Source organism: Oratosquilla oratoria, chromosome 8 (assembly GCF_046742065.1).
Source record: "Oratosquilla oratoria isolate Oo_2021 chromosome 8, ASM4674206v1, whole genome shotgun sequence".
In the NCBI taxonomy this organism is placed as follows: domain Eukaryota; kingdom Metazoa; phylum Arthropoda; class Malacostraca; order Stomatopoda; family Squillidae; genus Oratosquilla; species Oratosquilla oratoria.
Window position 1 is genome coordinate 52,666,313 of NC_134784.1, and position 19,621 is coordinate 52,685,933.

Below are 19,621 nucleotides of genomic sequence, written 5' to 3' on the forward strand. Positions count from 1 at the left end.
GCCATCTTGTCGTCTGCCAACGTCTCTCACGACGACGACAACGAGGACGAGCCGGATGACATTTAATTTGCAGGTAATGATTTATCAAACACAGGTCAGGTTAGTTTAGTTTAGGTTAGACGAATTCAACATCCTTTTATTTCTTCGACATCGGCATCTATCATAACAAACATGGTGTACCATTCGTCCGACATGACTTCGTTACTTACGAAATTTGTTTTAGCACCTTTTTTTTTTATTTCCGCTCAAAAAATTGCATATTACTTTGATACATTATAATTTACAAAATTAATAATTAATTTTCTATTGCTATATTGCGCCCATGGTCGAAACTAAAAATTTACCACTACCGGTATATACTGTACCCCAGGTAGTTTTTGCAGCTTGCAGGATGGTAATGTAGACCTAAGCTTCAGAACACTTTACCTCACAGGTAATATCCACCGTACAAGTTCATTTATAACATCATACAAATTTGCCTCAGCCAACTTAATTATCGTACATGACGTTGTAACTTCGGGAGATTTACGTTAAACGAATGTCATAAAGCCCGTCGTAACTCCGCGTCGTCGCTAACCGAGTAGGTCGTTAAACGAGGACGTACCTGTAAATATTATATTTGTACAATTGCATTTGCATTATTCTTTTTTAAAATTAATTTGTATGATGTTATAAATGAACTTGTACAGTGGATATTAGCTGTGAGGTAAAGTGTTCTGAAGCTTAGGTCTACATTACCATCCTGCAAGCTGCAAAAACTACCTGGGGTACAGTATATACCGGTATTTAATATGGAATGTCAGCATACGCGGATTTGGTCATACACGGTAATTTCAGGAACCTAACCCCCGCGTTATTTGAGGGACTCCTGTACATAGATAATGTAGCTATGACAACATCCTTGGTGTAGGAAAAAAATCCTTGCTCAAACCATGCCAGGTGTTTTCATTAGTATGCAATTTTTATATTACTTGATGATCTTTCTTATTTCTGTTTCATTGCTAAATAATTAACAAGGAAAATGAACCCCACACAACTTTGACCTAGATTGGGATGTTTTAAGTGGATATAAAGTGTTCATGAAACAGGAGAGGATTTTTTTGTTTTTGTTTTTAACATACTCATTAATTGACATTTTTGTTCATGAATTCTTTATCCAGAATAGATTTTCACAAGGACATTTTAGATTGTCAAAAATAGCAGTTTTAACAAAATATGTTACCACAGTGGCAGTAGACTGGAAGTGAGCATTAAGGGAGAGCGACTGGAGGAAGTGGATAGTTTTAGATACTTGGGTGCAAATGTGGCAGGAAAAGGTGGAGTGAAGGTGGAGGTAGAATGTAGAGAGAAGCGAGTAAATGCCTTGGTGGATTAAAGAGTGTAATGAGGAATAGACATTTGGGAATGGATGCTAAGAGGAGACTGTATGAAGGAGTGATTGTGCCAACAGCACTGTATGGGGCAGAAACATGGAACATAAGAGAAGAGAGTAGGAGTTTGAATGTGTTTGAGATGAGGTGTCTGAGAAGTATGATGGGGGTTACTAGGCTAGATAGAGTGAGAAATGAGGAGGTGAGGAGGAGAACAGGGGTGGAAAAGGAACTGGGAGATAGGGTTGATGAAAGAATATTAGGATGGTTTGGACACATGGAAAGAATGAGTGAAGAAAGACTAGTAAAAGAGGTATGGAAGGCAGATGTGGAGGGAGTGAACATGAGGGGACGTCCTAGGATGAGGTGGATGGATGGGGTGAAGGGGGCTTTGGGGAAGAGGGGAATGTCTGTTGAGGAAGGATGGGAGAGGACAGAAGACAGGGGTGAATGGAGAATGGTTGTATATAGATGATGATGTGATTGCATGAGGTGGAATGGGCTGGGGGATGGGGGGTGAGGTAGTATGTGTGAGCAAAATTTGATGCAGCCCAAAGGGATTTCTCTTCGTCCTCTCCTTTTATGCAATGGGGGGACAGAGAGGGGGGGTCGCCGATTTAATGAAGCGGCCTTGCTGTGGATGTGCTGTGTCTTGCGACACTGCTTCTGACCCAGGGCAGTGGACAAGGTGCAGGGATGACCCGTCATCCAGGAGGTGCTCAGATAAGAGGGAGGGTGGAGGGGTGTGGAGTGTATTCAGGGATGGAATGGGTGGAAATGATTTTATGCCTTTCCCTTTTTGGCTACCTCCCTTGTAAGGGGGAAAAAGCCTTGGTATATGTATGTATGTATGTATGTTACCACAGATGGTAAAGATAGCAATGAATGTTAAGAAACACTTAGGACTTTCTTTTCTTTTTTTCTTTTTTCAGAAAATGGAACCCGCTGTAATGATGAACACACAGAGTTCAACTTCTGCCAAAGAAGCAATGCAAACCAACAGACTAACACAAGTGTATTTTGTGCCCAACATAAACAGAAATGTTGAACAGTGTATCAAGTACTGCAATTTGCATAGTCCAAGAGTTACACCAAAAGGGAGACGATACCTATGGTAGCCCCTAGTGTGAAAAGTATCTGTATTGGGAGTGTTGCTTGACACAGATACTACTGTGCAAAATATACCACTCCCCAGAAACTTGGATGTTTGAAGGAAGGCCCTTGGCATTCAGTCTAAATGTCCACATGGACAATATACCATTGAGCAACTTAACACACAAAATTAGATAAAAGCCTCAGTGCAGGCATTTGCCAGGTCACTGTGATTTGTGAAGAGAAGACTTGTAAGAGTGTGTCAGATCTGTTCTCATTGGTAACATTTTCAGACAAAATGTTTTTGCATTCTGCTCATGAAAAAGAACATATGTTTACTAAAATGTGGAATTATGGCCTTCCAGCTGTTGAGGCAAAAGATGAAGGATTGCAGACAAAGACAAGCTTAAGAATATTTGGATCAGGAAAGATGTTACTGAGGAAGCATGAGCAATAATAAAGGTAATTTGTAAATTAATTCAAGGACAGGAATGAGAAAAAAAGAGCAAGATTTATTTTTTTACGGTTTTACACCAGAAACTAAGAAATTTGTATAAAAAAAGAGGACAGCATAGAAATACAGGAGACAGTGTAAAGAAATTAATTGGCATATGCTAATATAGATGGCTTGCTATTGACCAAATTGGAAATAATTTATTATAAAAGTCAGTGAAACTGATATTTTATAATACATTGATACCAAGCTACCAAGAAATGTTGATCAACAACTAGGAAACTGTGGATATACAGTCTAGAGAAGTGACTGAAAAGAAAAATATATATGACTTATTTGGTGATGCACATCTTTCAGGGCCACATTCGCAGCCAAACAGAATGAAACAAAGCCCAATACCAGAAATGAAGGTAATCATAACAGCAGTGATGATTTTAAAATGTCACCTACCAATATCAGCCATATTATTTCACAAACTATAGATATGCTCACAGTGATGACCATTTTCAAGAGTGATAAAAACATAGAGAAAGGGGCAGAAAAAAAAATCAAAACTTATACTGGAGGATGAACATCACTGAAATTTTATGGCCCACATCCAGTTTATATGATTAGTCATTTTTGTTTACTTGTTATTCTTTGTTAAAACATATCTGAGCCTTCAGTTGGATGACACACACCCGTTCAATCTTGCAGGATTCTATGAATAATTGGGAAAGCAGAATTAATTCTCTTATTTCACATCATGTCTTGTAGTTTGATATTTTTGCTCCAGAAATTTTTAGTTAGATTATTTTTCTCCAACCATTTTCACAAGTAGGAGACTCATTGTTGGTCCAGTTTGGTTTCCACTTAGTCATTGTCTTTCTTTCATTAAAAACTTCCATTGTGTTAGTGAGATCTATTGCAGTGGGAAATATATCTAACTATATACCAAGGGCCTCTTCCCCCTTATAAGGGAAGGAGTCAAGTGAAAGGCATGCACCCATTCCCACCCATTCCACTCCCATCCACCATCCTTGTTTCCCTCTCATCCTAGCTCCTTGTGGATCAAGGATCCCTGCCCCCACCTCCCCCCCAAAAAAGTGTCAAAATATCATCCATACATAACCATTCTCCACTCACCCCATATCCCCTGCCCTCTCCCTTCCTTACTCAACAGGCATTCTCATTTTGCTCAAAGCCCCTTTCACCCCATACATCTCATCCTCAGTTGTCTCCTCAAGTTTGCTGCATCAACCTCTACCTTTCACATCTCTTTTAGTAATCTTTCTTCACTCATTCTTTCCATGTATCAAAACCATCCTAATACTCTTTCATCAGCCTTATCTGCCAGCTCCCTTTCCACCCCTGCTCTCCACCTCACCTAATTTCTCACTCAAACCAATGTTGTAATTGCTATCTTAATTCTCAGATACTTCATCTCGAAAAGGAAAATTGGGTGAGAGATACAGTTGACAAAGTTAAATGCATTGTGGTCCATGGTATCCAAGAAAAACATGTGTATAAATACCAGAGAGAAAAAGAGGAAAAGGAAATAGCTAATGAAATTTTGAAAGTAATACAGGACAAGGGCAAAATTTTGACAAAGAAATTGATGAGATTAAGAGGATAGGTAGATATTCAAAAGAAAAACAACATAGACCTCTGAAAATGAAACTTAGAACTCAAATGATAGCTAAGGAGGTATTATCAAAAGCAGTTAAATTAGCAAACTGCGAGAAATTCAAATATATATGGATAAAAAAGGAAATGAGTGATGAAGAAAAAGAGAAAGACATGGCTCTCAGAATTGAAGCCAATGATAGAAATAAGAAAAGAACAGACAGAAAAAGACATGTTTTTTGGAGAGTACTGGACTTGAGACTGAAAAAATGGTACATCAGAAAAATGGAAATTTAAACCAAAAAGAGATGAAAATATGAAACTGAAAGTGGCATACACAAATATCGATGGTATGATCTCTGGAATTAATTAACTAAATGACTATCTAGAAATAGAGAAACCTGACATTATGGGAATTGTGGAGACAAAACTGAAAGGACCTTTATCAACAAGTATAGTGGGACAAGGTCTATACAACAACTGGGCAAAAAATAGAACAGACAAGCAGGGAGGAGGTGTCATGATATTGACCAGAAAGGGTTTAAATGTAACAAAGATAAATGAAGGCAAAGATAATGTGGAATTAATTATGATTAAAATTGTAAACAAAAATATGAAAAGCAGAAAATTCATAGCAGTGTATGTGCCACCAAAAACACAGGCTTGGTCTGATAGTGATCATTCTAAGTTATTGGAAGATACAATGAATGTGCTAAATGAGTTACTGAAAGAGGGTGGTAACAGTAATCATGGGTGATTTTAGTGCAAAGAATATAATCTGGGAAGAAATGATAGTGAAAGGGGAGAAGAACTTTGGAGTAACATTCTGCTGGATGTGACCATTGAATACACCTTAACACAATGGGTTAAGGAAAATACTATATATAGAAACAATGAGGAACTATTGAAAGTTGACTTTATATTAACTTCTGAACCAGATATCGTGAACAAAACTGAGTATAAAACACCAATTGGAAAGAGTGACCATATACTAATAGAGTTTGAATTAAAAGAACAAAACAATGTAGGAAGGAATGATAAACATAGAGAAGGAAGATTAATGTACAACAAAATGGATTTTGTAAAACTAAGACAAAATTTCCAAAACACTAACTGGGATAAATTCTTCAAAGAAGAAACAAAGATGGAAGACAAATGGAACATATTCAAAGAAAAGTACAAGGAAGGAATTGATAAAAATGTACCAAAGAAGAAGAAAAGAGATTTATATAAAATGTTGGTATAACAAAAGGTGCAGTGAGGCTAAAGACAGAAGAGACAAAGCCTGGAAAAAATGGAAAAAGAGAAAAAAACATACACAGGAAAGAAAAAAGAAACTATGAAAAAGATATTATTGACAAATGTAAGGATTAACCTAAACTCTTTTACAGATATGTAAATGATAAATTAAAAGACAAACATGAAATTGTAAAATTGCGTGAAGGAGATAAAGAATATATAGATGACATGGAAATGGCAGAAGTTATGATCAGACATTTCAGGTATGTTTTTACAATTGAGAGCTCACAAATTTGGGAAGATGGACAACAAGAAAGACCCCCTAAAATGAAAGAAATAAAGGCAACACAGAAAGAAATAAGAGACCAAATAAAAAACCTAGATGTTAGGAAATCGCATGGACTTGATGGAATTGCAAATTGAATTGGATACTGAAAGAGTGTATAGACGAACTGACGGACAAATTATACAAGATAATAGACTTCTCACTCAAAGAAGGAAAGGTACTGCAAGATTGGAAAGATGCAAACATAGTACCAATATATAAAGGAGGAAACAAAGAAGATCCTACAAACTTCAGACCGGTATCCCTTACAAGCACAGTAGCAAAAATATGCGAAAAAGTTATTAGAAACAAATGGATCAAACACTTGGAAGAGAATAAAATATTAAACCCTAAACAATTTGGCTTTAGAAGTTGAAGATTGTGTACCATGAACTTAATATGCTTTTACTTGAGATTAATTGAGATAATACAAGAAAGAGATGGCTGGGCAGATTGCACCTTCTTGGACTTGCAGAAGGCTTTTGACAAAGTACCATATAAAAAGTTAATAAGAAAAATTGAAATAATAGGAATACAAGGTAAGCTACTAGAATGGATGAAGGATTTCTGAAGTGGGAGAAAAATGAGTGGTACTTAGAGACAAAAATTCAAACTGGGAAGATGTGATAAGTGGCATCCTGCAAGGCTCTGTATTGGCTCCTTTAATGGTTGCCATATATATAAATGATATGGATGAGGGAATGAAGTGTTACATGAACTCCTTTGCTGATGATGCCAAATTACTCAAGAGAGTAGGCACAGAAGATTGCAGATCGCTACAAGAAAACCTGGACAAAATATGGGAATGGAGTCAGGTGTGTGAAATGAACTTTAACATTAAGAAATGTAGTATAATGGAATTTAGAAAAAGCAAAAATAGAATATTGGGTTAATATAAGATTGGTAACAAGGAAGTCAAAAAAGTCGATTCAGAAAGGGACCTTGGAGTGATTATCTCAAGTGGATAAACATGTCAATAAATTATTTGGAGATACTTTTAACTTAATAAGATCAATGAAAGTGGCCTTCGAGTACATGGATGAAGGGTAAAGAAAATAGTGGTTGCACTAATAAGAACTAAACTAGAGTATGCTGCAACACTGGGCACCTAGCACAAAAAAGAAAAAGAAAAAAAATAGAAAGAATTCAAAGAGCAGCAACAAAAATGGCACCTGCACTATCAAATTTGACATACGAACAAAGATTGGAGAAATTACATCTATCAACACTGGAACAGAGAAGAGAAAGGTGATTTGTTGACCATTTACAGAATTATGAAAGGGATGGAAATTCTTGAATTCTTGATAGAGACGACTTATTAAAATGGGACAGAAGAGAAACGAGGACACGAAAAGAAGCTAAAGAATGACAGTTACAGAAGCAATTTGAAAAAGAATAGCTTTCCACACAGAGTGATTGATGTCTGGAACAAACTAAACAGAGAAACAGTGAGTACCAAAACTATACATGATTTTAAGAATAAACTAGATGTGGAGGGATGCGAAAATGGGTCACTACGAGCATAGCTCTCGTCCTGTAAAATACAACTAGGTAAATACAACCCGGTAAAATACATTTAATCTTTCTGCCTCTATTAAATTCCAAGTCTCCACTCAATAGTGTCATAGGCACAATCACCCCTTCATACAATGTTCTCTTAGCATCCATTCCCAGATGCCTATTTCTCATAAAACTTTAATCACCCAAGAAAGTTACTTGTTTCTTTCAATCTACAGGGAAACATGTAATCCTTATCATTTAAAAAAGTACAAAACACAAAAAAGACTAAGTCAGCTGAATGCCTTTAAGGAGTTCTAGTCTGTTAGGGCTCTACAATCACTAAAAATTATCATTTTACCAACTCGGATTCACATTATAATGAAATTATAACTATTATGAATATGTATTCCACAAGAGGAACATAATTTGTAATAGCCACAAACTCTTTGTGCAGCTTAACACACTCTAAGACAACCACTCTTCCTCTACTTCCACTTTTCCTATGGTGTGTGGGCCAAGAAGGATGGGAGGGAGTAAAAAGAAAGGTAGTAAATAGTGGGATGGAGAGGTGAGGACAGTGGTGTAGAAATGAGATGAGCATATGTGGGATTGATTGCAAAGAAATGATGAAGCACATAAGTATAGAGTAAAAAGGGAGGAAGCAAAATACAAAAAATGAATGAGAACTACAGCTGAGCACTTGAAAAGGACCATTAGAAAAGTGAGAATGGCCTGATGGGTGATTTTCATTGTGGGGAGGTTAAATGGGATACAGTAAAAATGTGAAATCGTGGCATATTATATTAAACATAGCAGTGAATAATAATGATCCAATCACTAAAGGAATCAAGATGTATAGTGAAGATACACCAGCAAAATTGGATTTTATCTTAAAGAATCTGAGGCAGATTAAACCTTAGGTTAGTGCCCAATATGTGAGAGTAATTGTATAGTCCTTGAGCTGATGTTGAAATTAATGAATAATTCTTTCATTATACCACTGGCTCACTTTAATCACAAGCTCTCTCCCACCTATTCACCAATTCAGCAGCTGTTGACATAAAAAAAATTATATGATAATTTGAGTATAAGAAACCGGACATCATGAGCATAACACCTTTCTCACAATTAGGTAAATGCACACATGCTAGTTATGATAAATTGGAGAATAAAAGGCAGAACCCCGTGAATACTGCTCCTTTTCTGAATACAACAAATGGGTAAATACACCAACGGCTTCAGCCCCAACAACAGTGTAGGTTACACAGCAATGTCCCCAACTGAAACAAGATCAGGGTCCCTCCCCCACTGTTTCAGTTTTAGCCGGTGAACTATTCGCTACCCTCGCCAACATATATATTATCCACAGCTCCTCTTCCCTTACAAGCAATTTCCCCTCTCAAGTCACGCGACCCACTGGTCCATAAAATCCATTCGTGGCTCAACCATACTCGTAGCTTCACTCGTTTCAAAATTGCATCCTACTGCTGGATACTATCTCATGATGTCATCCCCGGTAACGAACAAACTATATAAAGGGGTCCCCACGGGGCTATTTTCCTCCAACCTCTTATTAATCAGCGGTACCGCCCACCTCCAGAACTTTTTCCGGCGTAAAATAACTATGCGACACTGCTTCTGACCCAGGACAGTGGACAAAGTGCAGGGATGACCCGTCATCCCGGTGCTAAGATGAGAGAGAGGGTGGAGGTGTGTGGAGTGTATTCAGGGATGGAATGGGTGGGAATGATTTTATGCCTTTTCCTTTTTGGCTACCTCCCTTGTAAGGAAAAAAAAACTAGGTATATGTATGTAAAATAACTATATCAAAATAGTTTGTTTTCCCAACGAAAATACAAAGAATGTCATTTGATATACAGGAGGATTTTTTCTAGTATTACCAGATTCCTTCCCGAGAGCTGTGAGCTGCTAATGTGCTCCAACAGTCGGAGCAAAAATAGCCGTGGTAATGCCTGAAGGCTGCTGACAATGCAGCATATACCTCCTTCGGAGGCCATCCATGCCATTTCACTACCAGCAATACTCTATTTTCCAGTCCTTCCATCTGAAATGCTAAAGATGTTAAAAAAAATTAAGAATAACAGCAAACCATAAGAACAATCAAGGGTTACATACACCCATAGCTGTCTTAACATCAGCATAACCGACGATTTGAAAGAACAGTAGCGCGGCCAAGAACAGGACATTCCTGCCTCTCGCATGGCCACCTCGTGACCGGAAACGGTCCACCAATCTCCACAACCCTAGGAGTGATGTTGCACAAATTTTGGGTATTGCAATAAGTGACACCATAAATAACCTACCATCTCTCTAGCATTCAGTATACAGGCAACACACAGTTCTAACTTGTTCTTGTCAGTCGCATTCCTTAGTTGTGTATGAAGCTGTTGATCATTGGGAATTCTTGAATACACAAGAAGCTGTGAAGGTAATATATGCAAAATTTTTAAGTGTGGAAATCTTGACAGGGTAGGGTACACCCAAACTCCAGCTAAAATTCAGTAAATTTCTCATTGGTGATGTTATTCAATTGCACATATTACATTTCTTACACAGCATGCGTTAGTGTTAATGGTTATTCAAACGTCTATTTGAGTAATTCACGCGTTTTACTGTGCGAGAGATTTATATATGTGTAGTGTGTTGAAATCTACAGAAATTTGTGATAAAACTAGACTGTAACGGCAACATGTAAATTGTGTAACTGCCCTTCCTCCTCATGCGTGAAAACCTGCAGACATCATGTATCTAGTATCAATAACCAGAGAATCGGTATGGTTTAGTGAAATTAGAATAGCACGTAATAGCCAAATGTTGATTAGAATTGTCTAAGTTTGAATTAAAAAAAAAAAAAAAAGTACTCAACCGCTTTACTGACGACGACACTGCTATGAGCATGTACTTTAGGGTACATTTCAACGGCGAATCGGCGATACAGTAAGTGTGTTTACATTTCGACAGTGATATCGCCATCAATTACTTATCTTGTTGATATAAACCTAGTTCACATTCCTCCTTTGTCATATTAGCTTGATATCGCCATCAGTTACTTATCTTATTGATATAAACCTAGTTCACATTCCTCCTTTGTCATATTAGCTAGCTTGTTCAGTACTACTTCATGCTCTTTGCCGTATATTTATATTTCGTATATGATAATATGGTCTTGGGTACCAAGCTTTCAATCGGTGGTTTAATTGTGTCGTATTCTAGGAATACATCAATTCTCCTTCCTTTGCGTTTGTGGCTCTTTGGTTTATGCATTATTCTTTTTACTATTGCTTCGTCTGCAGACATGTCAGTGTAGCTTATTACATATATCATGTCGTTTACGTAAATGAAAATAATGGCGGGAACCCATGTTGACCTTTGCGGGGGCCCCGGTTACTACCCTCCATCCTGACATTTTATCCTCCACAATTCTCTTTGTGTATCGGACTAAATATCTCACCACTCCCAGTAGGTTTCCTTCCCCCCAGCATGGTATAGTTTTCATGGTAGTCGATTGTTTAGATACCTAATCGAAAGTTATCTCCAGATATAAGTACGAGCAGACGCAATCCACCCCTTCTTGTGTTGGAACACAAACCTCTCTCGAATAAGAATACACATTCTATACAAATGGGCTTCCAGTTTGAATTAATTTATTGTCAGAATATTCATGTTTTCAATTCATTTAACCCACCTGTCTTTCACAGTTATTTTATTTCGCATTATTTATCTGACATGCTAGGCACTGGTTAGCAGAGTTGGTCGCGTTACCTCCGGACAGGTCATTACCGTCAACGCGTTACCGTGCATACATTACCCTCAATGCGTTACCGATTTTAATTCCCTTTACAATGATTTTGATATAAAAAAAATAATGATAAAATGAGAAGTATTTAGTTCTTACGAATATTCTCAATAAGATAATACCTAAACTACAACATCAATATTCCGTTCTAAAACATCAAATAACCACTCGACATCTCAAAGTTGTATGTTCTCCCTCGTAAACACACATTTAATGCTTGTGCATAATTTCTGCCATTTCTATTTCCTCTGTGTATTCAACTAAATTACTTGTAGTTTCTCCAATTATTGTTTGTTTTTCAGTTGTTTACAAATCTATGAAATAATTTTGGTTGATCTTTACATTTGCTATGACATCTTTTTCGTATTCTTTTCTTCTCTGCACATTTGTACATATTAATTTCTATAACTAGTATATATTATCCATTTTTCAGGTATTTTGTATTTTTTCCATTTTATCCAAGCTTTATCCCTTTTGTCTTTTAACTCCCTACATCTTTTGTTGTACCAACACTTTACATATCCTTTTTCTTGTTTTTGTCTTGGAACATACTTTTCCACTCCTTTATATTTTTTTTTGGTCAAAATGTTCCATTTCTCCTCTACTGTTGTTTCCCCCTTGTGTATCCTTTCCCAGTCTGCTTTTTGAAAGAATTATCTGATTTTATCAAATTTTCTTTTCCCATACATCAATCTTCCCTTTCTATATTGTTCGTTTTTTCCCATGTATTTTCCTGATTTAGTTCCAGTTCAACCAATATGTGGTCACTTTTACTTATTGGTGTCTTATATTCAATCTTGTCCGCTATTTCAGGTTCTGATGGGTCCAGTCTCGATGGTTCTTCCTCATTTCTATAACTAGTATTCTCTTGTATCCATTGCGTCATTGTATATTTTATAATCATATCAAGTAGTACATTTCCCCATAGGTCGTCTCCACCCTTCACTGTCATCTCTTCCCAGCAGATTTCTTTACAATTAAAGTCACCCATTATAACTATTCTTCCTCCATCTTCCATTATCTTATTTAGTGTTATCCTTGTTTCTTGTAACATATTCTTGTGTTCGCTCTCTTCCCACGAAGCCGTTTTAGGAGGCACATAATTTACTACAAACTTCCTGCTCTTCTTGTCCCTGTCCTCCACTTCCATAATAACTTTTTCTATTCTTTCCATATATGACACTCCTCACATTTATATCCTTATTAGTCAGGAATATAATTCCACCCCTTTGTCTTACTTCTGTTTCTAATCAAATAATTATATACACCATGTCCTACACTGTTGGGTGTTAATGGAACTTTCAATTTTGTCTCTACAATTCCCATTATGTCCGGTTCTTTTTCCTTCAGGTAATCATTCAATTCATTCAGGCCTGTTATTAATACATCTATATTTGTGAAAGACACTTAATTTTCTGCTACCTCAATAGTGTTTTCTGTTTCCCTTCCATTTTTCTCTGCTAAGAACCATTTCCTCACTTTCATATCCACTAGTCTCCAAAAGAATTTCTCTTTGTCTGACTCTATTCTTTTCTCGTTTTTTCCCTTAGCTTCGATTCTTCTTGTTTTCTCTTTCTCTCTTTTCTCTTTATTCATCTCTTTTTATCCATACCTGTTTATATAGATCACTTTTTGCTAGTTTCCCTGTTTTTGATAAGACATTCTCTGCTGTCTTTTGTGATCTGAATTTGACCTTAATTGGTCTGGTCTTATCTATATTGTATTTCCCTAGTGTATATATTTCTTCAATTTCTTTCCCTGTTTCTTGTTCATCTTCTTGAACTACTTCTAATATTTTGTTTACTTTTTCCTTTTCTTTTACTCTAGTAGTCCTATTTGGATTATGCTTCTCCTCCATCCCTATTATAGTTGTACATTTCTTTTTTCCGCTAAGTCTCTTACTATATTCTTCTCTCTCATCACTTTAATAAATGTGTCCTTAGTTTGTTCTTTCATCTGTTGTGTCACTATATCTCTAAATACAATTTTGTTGTTCTCTTGGAGTTTTCTCCAACCCTGTGCTTCTTTTGCTATGGACTCTTTATTCTCATTATTATTCTTTAATTCCTCATTCTCATCCTTTACTTCTTTTAACTGTCTTTTTAATTCATCTATTTATTTAGGTTTTGGTTCTCCTTCTTTAGTTCTTCCAGTTTATCAACTCTTTGTGTAATCAATGTAAGTTGACAGAACCTACGTCCCACTGATCGTTCATTTTCGCTAATTTTTCCTCTAGACTTGCTAATCGGGGGAGGTTGTCATCTCTCTCACTAAATCCATGGAAATAACTATCTTCACCTTCCATTGCGCTGGTCTTATCTATATTTCTAATTTTTACATTTTTACTAATCTCTTCCACTTCGCCTCTGTCGTCTGCGCATCTGTTGTTGACATTCCTCCTGATTTCCGGGGCCCGTTCGTCCCCTTCCTCATTTCCTTCCATTTTCTTCAGTAATCCCTCCCCTTCATTTTCTTCACCTTCCTACTACACCACGAGCTTTTCCCCTTCCCTACTAATACAACACATGTACTCCCTCGTCGTTGATATCCACGTAAAATGTTAGTTTTTTCTGGAGTCCAATCTTCGCTGTCACTTCGACTGTGGTGTGTGTGTGTGTGTGTATTTTTTTTCACTTGGTCTTTGGATCACGTGTTGGACTCGTGATCGACAGCTATTTCCCTCCTGGAAGAGAGCTCAGAGCTCTGTGTGTGTGTGTGTGTATTTACCTAGTATTTACCTAGTTGTATTTTACGGGAAGGGGAGCTATGCTCGTAGGGTCCCGTCTTCATATCTCATTTTATCTAAACTATTTTTAAATTCATGTATTGTTTTTGCACACACCACTTTCTCATCTAACTTGTTCCAACTGTCTATTACTCTGTGAGGAAAGCTGTTCTTTTTCAAATCTCTTCTATAGCTGTCTTTTTTTATTTTCTTTCCGTGTCCTCTTGTATTTCTGTCATCCCATTTTATCAGATTCTCTCTATCAGTAATTTCTATGCCTTTCATGATTCTGTAAATAGCTATCAAATCTCCTCTCTCTCTTCTTTGCTCTAGTGTCTGTAGTTCAAGTTTTTCTAGTCTCTCTTCATATGATAGTTTTGAGAGTGTTGGTGCCAATTTTGTAATTGCTCTTTGTATTCTTTCAAGTTTTTTTATACATTTTTTTGTACTTGGTGACCATATCGTTGCTGCATATACCAATCTCGGTCTTATCAGGGTGATTAGGATTTTCTTCACCATTTCTTCATCCAGGTATGTAAATGCCACTTTGATTGTTCTTATTAAATTATAAGTTTCTCCAAAAATCTTATTTATATGTTTCTCAGGTGACATATTATTCATAACAATGACTCCCAGGTCCTTCTCATTTTATACTTTTTTTATTCCTTCTTCTCCCAATTTATATGCTCCTGTTATTCTGTTTTTGCTTTTTCCAAATTCCATTATACTACACTTTTTTGTATTGAACTCCATCTCCCACTTCCTACTCCATTCCTGTACTTTATTTAGATCTCTCTGTAGTGATTCACAATCTTCTTCAGTTTTCACTCTTTTCAGTAGTTTTGCATCATCTGCAAAGAAGCTCATATAGCTTTCAATTCCTTCATCCATATCATTAATATATATAGCAAACATTATTGGGGCCAGAACTGTTCCCTGCGGAACACTGCTTATTACTTCATCCCATTTTGAGTGCTGGTCTCTTATCACTACTCTCATTTTTCTTTCTTGCAAAAAGTCTTTCATCCAATTTAGTAGTTTGCCCTGTATTCCTCCTTCAGTTTCTAATTTCTTAAGCAACTTCTTATGTGGTACTTTGTCAAAAGCTTTCTTTAGGTCTAGAAATGCACAATCAGCCCATCCATCTCTTTCTTGTATTATATATATTAGCCTTGAATAGAAACATATTAAATTGGTGACGCATGATCGTCCTTGTCTGAATCCAAATTGCCTTGGATTTAACACTTTGTTTTTTTTCTAAATATTTTACCCATCTACTTTTGATAATTCTTTCACAAATTTTTGCTATTGTACTTGTTAGAGAGACTGGTCTATAGTTGGTAGGTTCTTCTTTATTTCCTCCTTTATATTTAGGTACTATATTTGCTTTTTTCCAATCTTCTGGAACTTTTCCTTCTTTCAAGGAACTGTTTAGTATGCTATGTATTTTGTCTGCCAGTTCATTCCTGCATTCTTTCAGTATCCAGTTTGCTATTTCATCTGGTCCATGCGATTTTCTGACATCAAGATTACTCAAGTGTGTTAATATTTCATTCTTTGTTACTTCTATTTCTTCCATAGGGGGACTTTCTCTTTCCATTCATTCTGTTCAGGTTGTATGTTCTCCCTTGTAAACACTGATTTAAAATGTTTGTTCATAATTTCCGCCATTTCCATTTCCTCAGTGTATTCAACTCCCTCTTGTCTTAATTTCTCCAAGTCTTGTTTGTTTTTCAGTTTATTGTTTACAAATCTGTAGAATAGTTTTGGTTGATCTTTACACTTTTCTATGACATCTTTTTCATATTTTCTCTTTTCCTTTCTGCACGTTTGTACATATTCATTTCTATAACAGGTATATATTTTCCATTTTTCAGGTCTGTCTTTTTTCCATCTGGTCCAGGCTTTGTCTCTTTTGTCTTTTAACTCCCTACAACTTTTGTTGTACCAGCATTTTACATATTCTTTTCTTTGTTTTTGTCTTGGGACATACTTTTCCACTCCTTTTTTGTAAATTTTTGTCAAAATATTCCATTTCTCTTCTACTGTTGTTTCTTCTTTGTATATTTCTTCCCAGTTTTCTTGTTGAAAGAATTCTCTTATTTTATCAAAGTTTGTTTTTTCATATGTCATTCTTCCTTTTCTATATTGTTCATTTCTTTTCATATATTTTTCTTTATTAAGTTCCAGTTCAATCAATATGTGGTCACTTTTACTTATTGGTGTTTTATATTCAATTTTGTCCACTATTCTAGGTTCAGATGTAATTATTAGGTCTAGTCTCGATGGCTCTTCTTCATTTCTATACCTAGTGTTCTCCTGTATCCATTGTGTCATTGTATGGTCAGTAACCATCTCAAGTAGAGCGTTTCCCCATGAGCCGTCTCCACCCTTTACTGTCATTTCTTCCCAGCAGATTTCTTTGCAATTAAAGTCGCCCATCATAACTATTCTTCCTCCCTCTTCCATTATCTTGTTTAATGTTATCTTTGTGTCCTCTAACATACTTTTATGTTCACTCTCTTCCCATGAGGCTGTTTTCGGGGGCACATAATTTATCACAAACTTTCTGCTCTTCTTATCTCTGTCTTCTACTTCCATCATTATCATCTCTACTGTATTCTTTCCATATGTGACACACTTCACGTTTATATCCTTCTTAGTCAGGAACATAACTTCACCCCCTTCCTTTTTCACACTGTTTCTAATCCAATAATTATATGCATCATGTCCTACACTGTTGGGTGGTAGTGGACCTTTTAATTTTGTTTCTACAATTCCCATTATGTCTGGTTCTTTTTCCTTCAAATAATCATTCAGCTCATTCAATCCTGTAATTAATCCATCTATATTTGTGTAAGACACTCTTAGTTTTCTGCCACTTCCATTGTGTTCTCTGTTTCCCTTTTGTTTTTCTCTTGTATGTCGACTTTCTTTAGTTTCATATTCACTACTCTCCAATAGAATCTCTCTTTTTCTGACTCCGTTCTTTTCTCGTTTTTTTCCTTAGCTTCAAGTCTTTTCTGTTTTTCTTCCTCTCTTTCCTCTTTATTCATTTCCCTTTTTATCCATACCTTTTTATATTGTTCACTTGTTGCTAGTTTCCCTGTTTTGGATAAGATATTATCTGCCGTCGTTTGTGACTTGAATTTAATCTTAATTGGTCTGGTCTTATCTGTGCTATACTTTCCGAGTCTAAATTTCTCTTCGATTTGCTTCATAATTTCTGGTTCATCTTCCTGAACTGATTCTAGTAATTGGCTTACTTTTTCATTTTCCTCTTTGATTCTTGTGGTTCTATCTGGGTTGTGTTTTTCTTCCATTCCTAATATAATTATACATTTCTTCTTGTCTGCTAAATCTCTTACTATATTCTCCTTCTGTCTCATCACTTTAATAACCGAGTCTTCAGTATGTTCTTTCAATTGCTGTTTGACTATGTCAGTGAATGAAACTTTATTGTCTTCTTGGGTTGCTTTCCAATTCTTAGCTTCTTTAGTTATGGCCTCTCTGTTTTCTTTACTATTCCTCTTCAATTCCTCATTCTCCACCTTTACTTCTCTTAACTGTCTTTTTAGGTCTTCTATTTCATCAGTTAAGTTTTTGTTCGCCTTCTCTAGTTTTTCCAATTTTTCAAACCTCTCGGCGATTTTTGTCATCTTGCCAAACCTAACTTCCCAGTTGTCAGACATTTGTTGAAGTTTTTCCTCCAGTTTTGTCAGTCGGGGGAGGTTGGTATCCGCCGCCCTTTCATTAAATCCTTTGAAATTATCATCCTCACCTTCCATTGTACTGCTCTTATCTATGTTTCTGATCTTTACATTTTTATTAGACATTTCGTCGTCACTCAGTTGGTCGGGGGGCCGTTTTTTTATGTTTACATTTCGTCTGTCTGCCTGGGCCAAGTCTTCTCCTTCCTCATTTCCTTCCATTTCCCTCAGCAATCCCTCCCCTTCTCTTTCCCTACTTTCCCACTACCCCACGAGCAATTTCCCCCCCACCCTGCAAATACAATAGGTACTTCCTTTGCTTTGGAATCCTCTATTTTTCACTTTTTCTTCAGAACGTCTTCTAAGCCGTCCGTTCGTTGAAGTGTGTGTGTGTGTGTGTGTTTACCTAGTTGTATTTTACGGGACGAGAGCTATGCTCGTAGTACCCGTTTTCGTATCTCTCCACATCCAGTTTACTCTTAAAATCGTGTACAGTTTTGGCATTCACTGTTTCTCCGTTCAGTTTGTCTCACACACCAATCACTCTACGTGGGAACCTATTCTTTTTCAGATCTCTTCTGTAGCTGTCTTTCTTTAGTTTCTTTTCGTGTCCTCTTGTTTCTCTTCTGTCCCACTTTAATAAGTCGTCTCTGTCGAGAATTTCCATCCCTTTTATAATTCTGAAAATGGTCAACAAATCGCCTCTGTTCCAGTGATGACAGGTGTAATTTTTCCAATCTTTGTTCGTATATCAGGTTTGTCAGTGTAGGCGCCATCTTTGTCGTTGCTCTTTTTATTCTTTCTAACTTTCTTATGTTCTTCTTTGTGCTAGGTGCCCATAGTGTTGCAGCATATTCTAGTTTAGGTCTTATCAGTGTAACAACTATTCTTTTAACCATCTCCTCATCTATGTAGTCGAAGGCCACTTTCATTGACCTCAATAAGTTATAAGTATCTCCCTAGTGTAGGCCTTATGGCCTTTTGCAGTCTCCTTTATTTCTTATGTTCTTATGTAATTTGACATGTTTATCAGGTGTCAAGTCACCTGAGATGATTACTCCCAGGTCCCTTTCTGAATCGACTTTTTTACTTCTTTGTGTGTGTGTGTGCTAATAGGATACTAAAATATATTATCATGTGCTGAAAAATAGGTTGAGAGGAAGAAAATATGTTTCTAAAAGCTGTATTGAACTTTATTTTCTATGCAAAACAAGTAAAAGTAACAGTTTTATCTACATTTTGTGTTCCATAGTTATAACATGTTTGTTTTCTTTTTCAGAAATGAGCGGTACTCCAGGAAGCGTTGAGAATTTTGTTCAAAGCGGAGTTCTTCTTCGAGATCGGAAAAGAAGAACATTCAAAATTATAGTTATAGGTGATAGCAATGTTGGCAAGACATGCCTGACATTTAGGTAAGCTACTTATATTATGATTCAAATTTTGTGTCTTGAGTCAAAACACATACACACACACAGTGGAACTTCGATTATCCGAAAATAATATGAAAATTCGCTGATAAGATGGCGAATATTGTAAAATATTAGCGTGTTTTCGTAAACAGGATTCCTTCTCATTCGGTCACCTCGCACAACCTAGCTCGTCGTTCCGTATCAATTACCACCTTTCTGCCTCGCTCCAGTGCTCGTCGTTCGGTATTAATTATACCACCTCTCTGCCTCGCTCCTGTAGAACCCACTGCATTATCCCCATCTCATGTATTTAACGTGTTTGTGCATTACACTTTCCAGCTTAACTTTCATTATGACCCCGAAAAAACCAACGAA

At 36.5% G+C, this 19,621-nt stretch overlaps 1 protein-coding gene across 7 annotated transcripts in view; it reads left to right on the forward strand.

The window, feature by feature from the left end:
* LOC143027725 (putative Ras-related protein Rab-33) overlaps positions 1-19,621 on the forward strand; it is an 80,391-nt gene that overhangs the window by 20,871 nt on the left and 39,899 nt on the right. For 3 of the 7 annotated variants that reach the window (XM_076189207.1, XM_076189211.1, XM_076189205.1), the window contains exon 2: positions 19,117-19,249. In XM_076189207.1, coding sequence (XP_076045322.1) covers positions 19,119-19,249 — 131 coding nt within the window. In that variant the 5' untranslated portion in view covers positions 19,117-19,118. Of the gene's footprint in view, positions 1-2,302; positions 2,925-2,950; positions 3,327-9,882; positions 10,035-10,521; positions 10,544-19,116; positions 19,250-19,621 lie in introns of those variants that run through there. The other 4 variants (XM_076189206.1, XM_076189208.1, XM_076189209.1 and 1 more) reach the window with 4 other exon arrangements.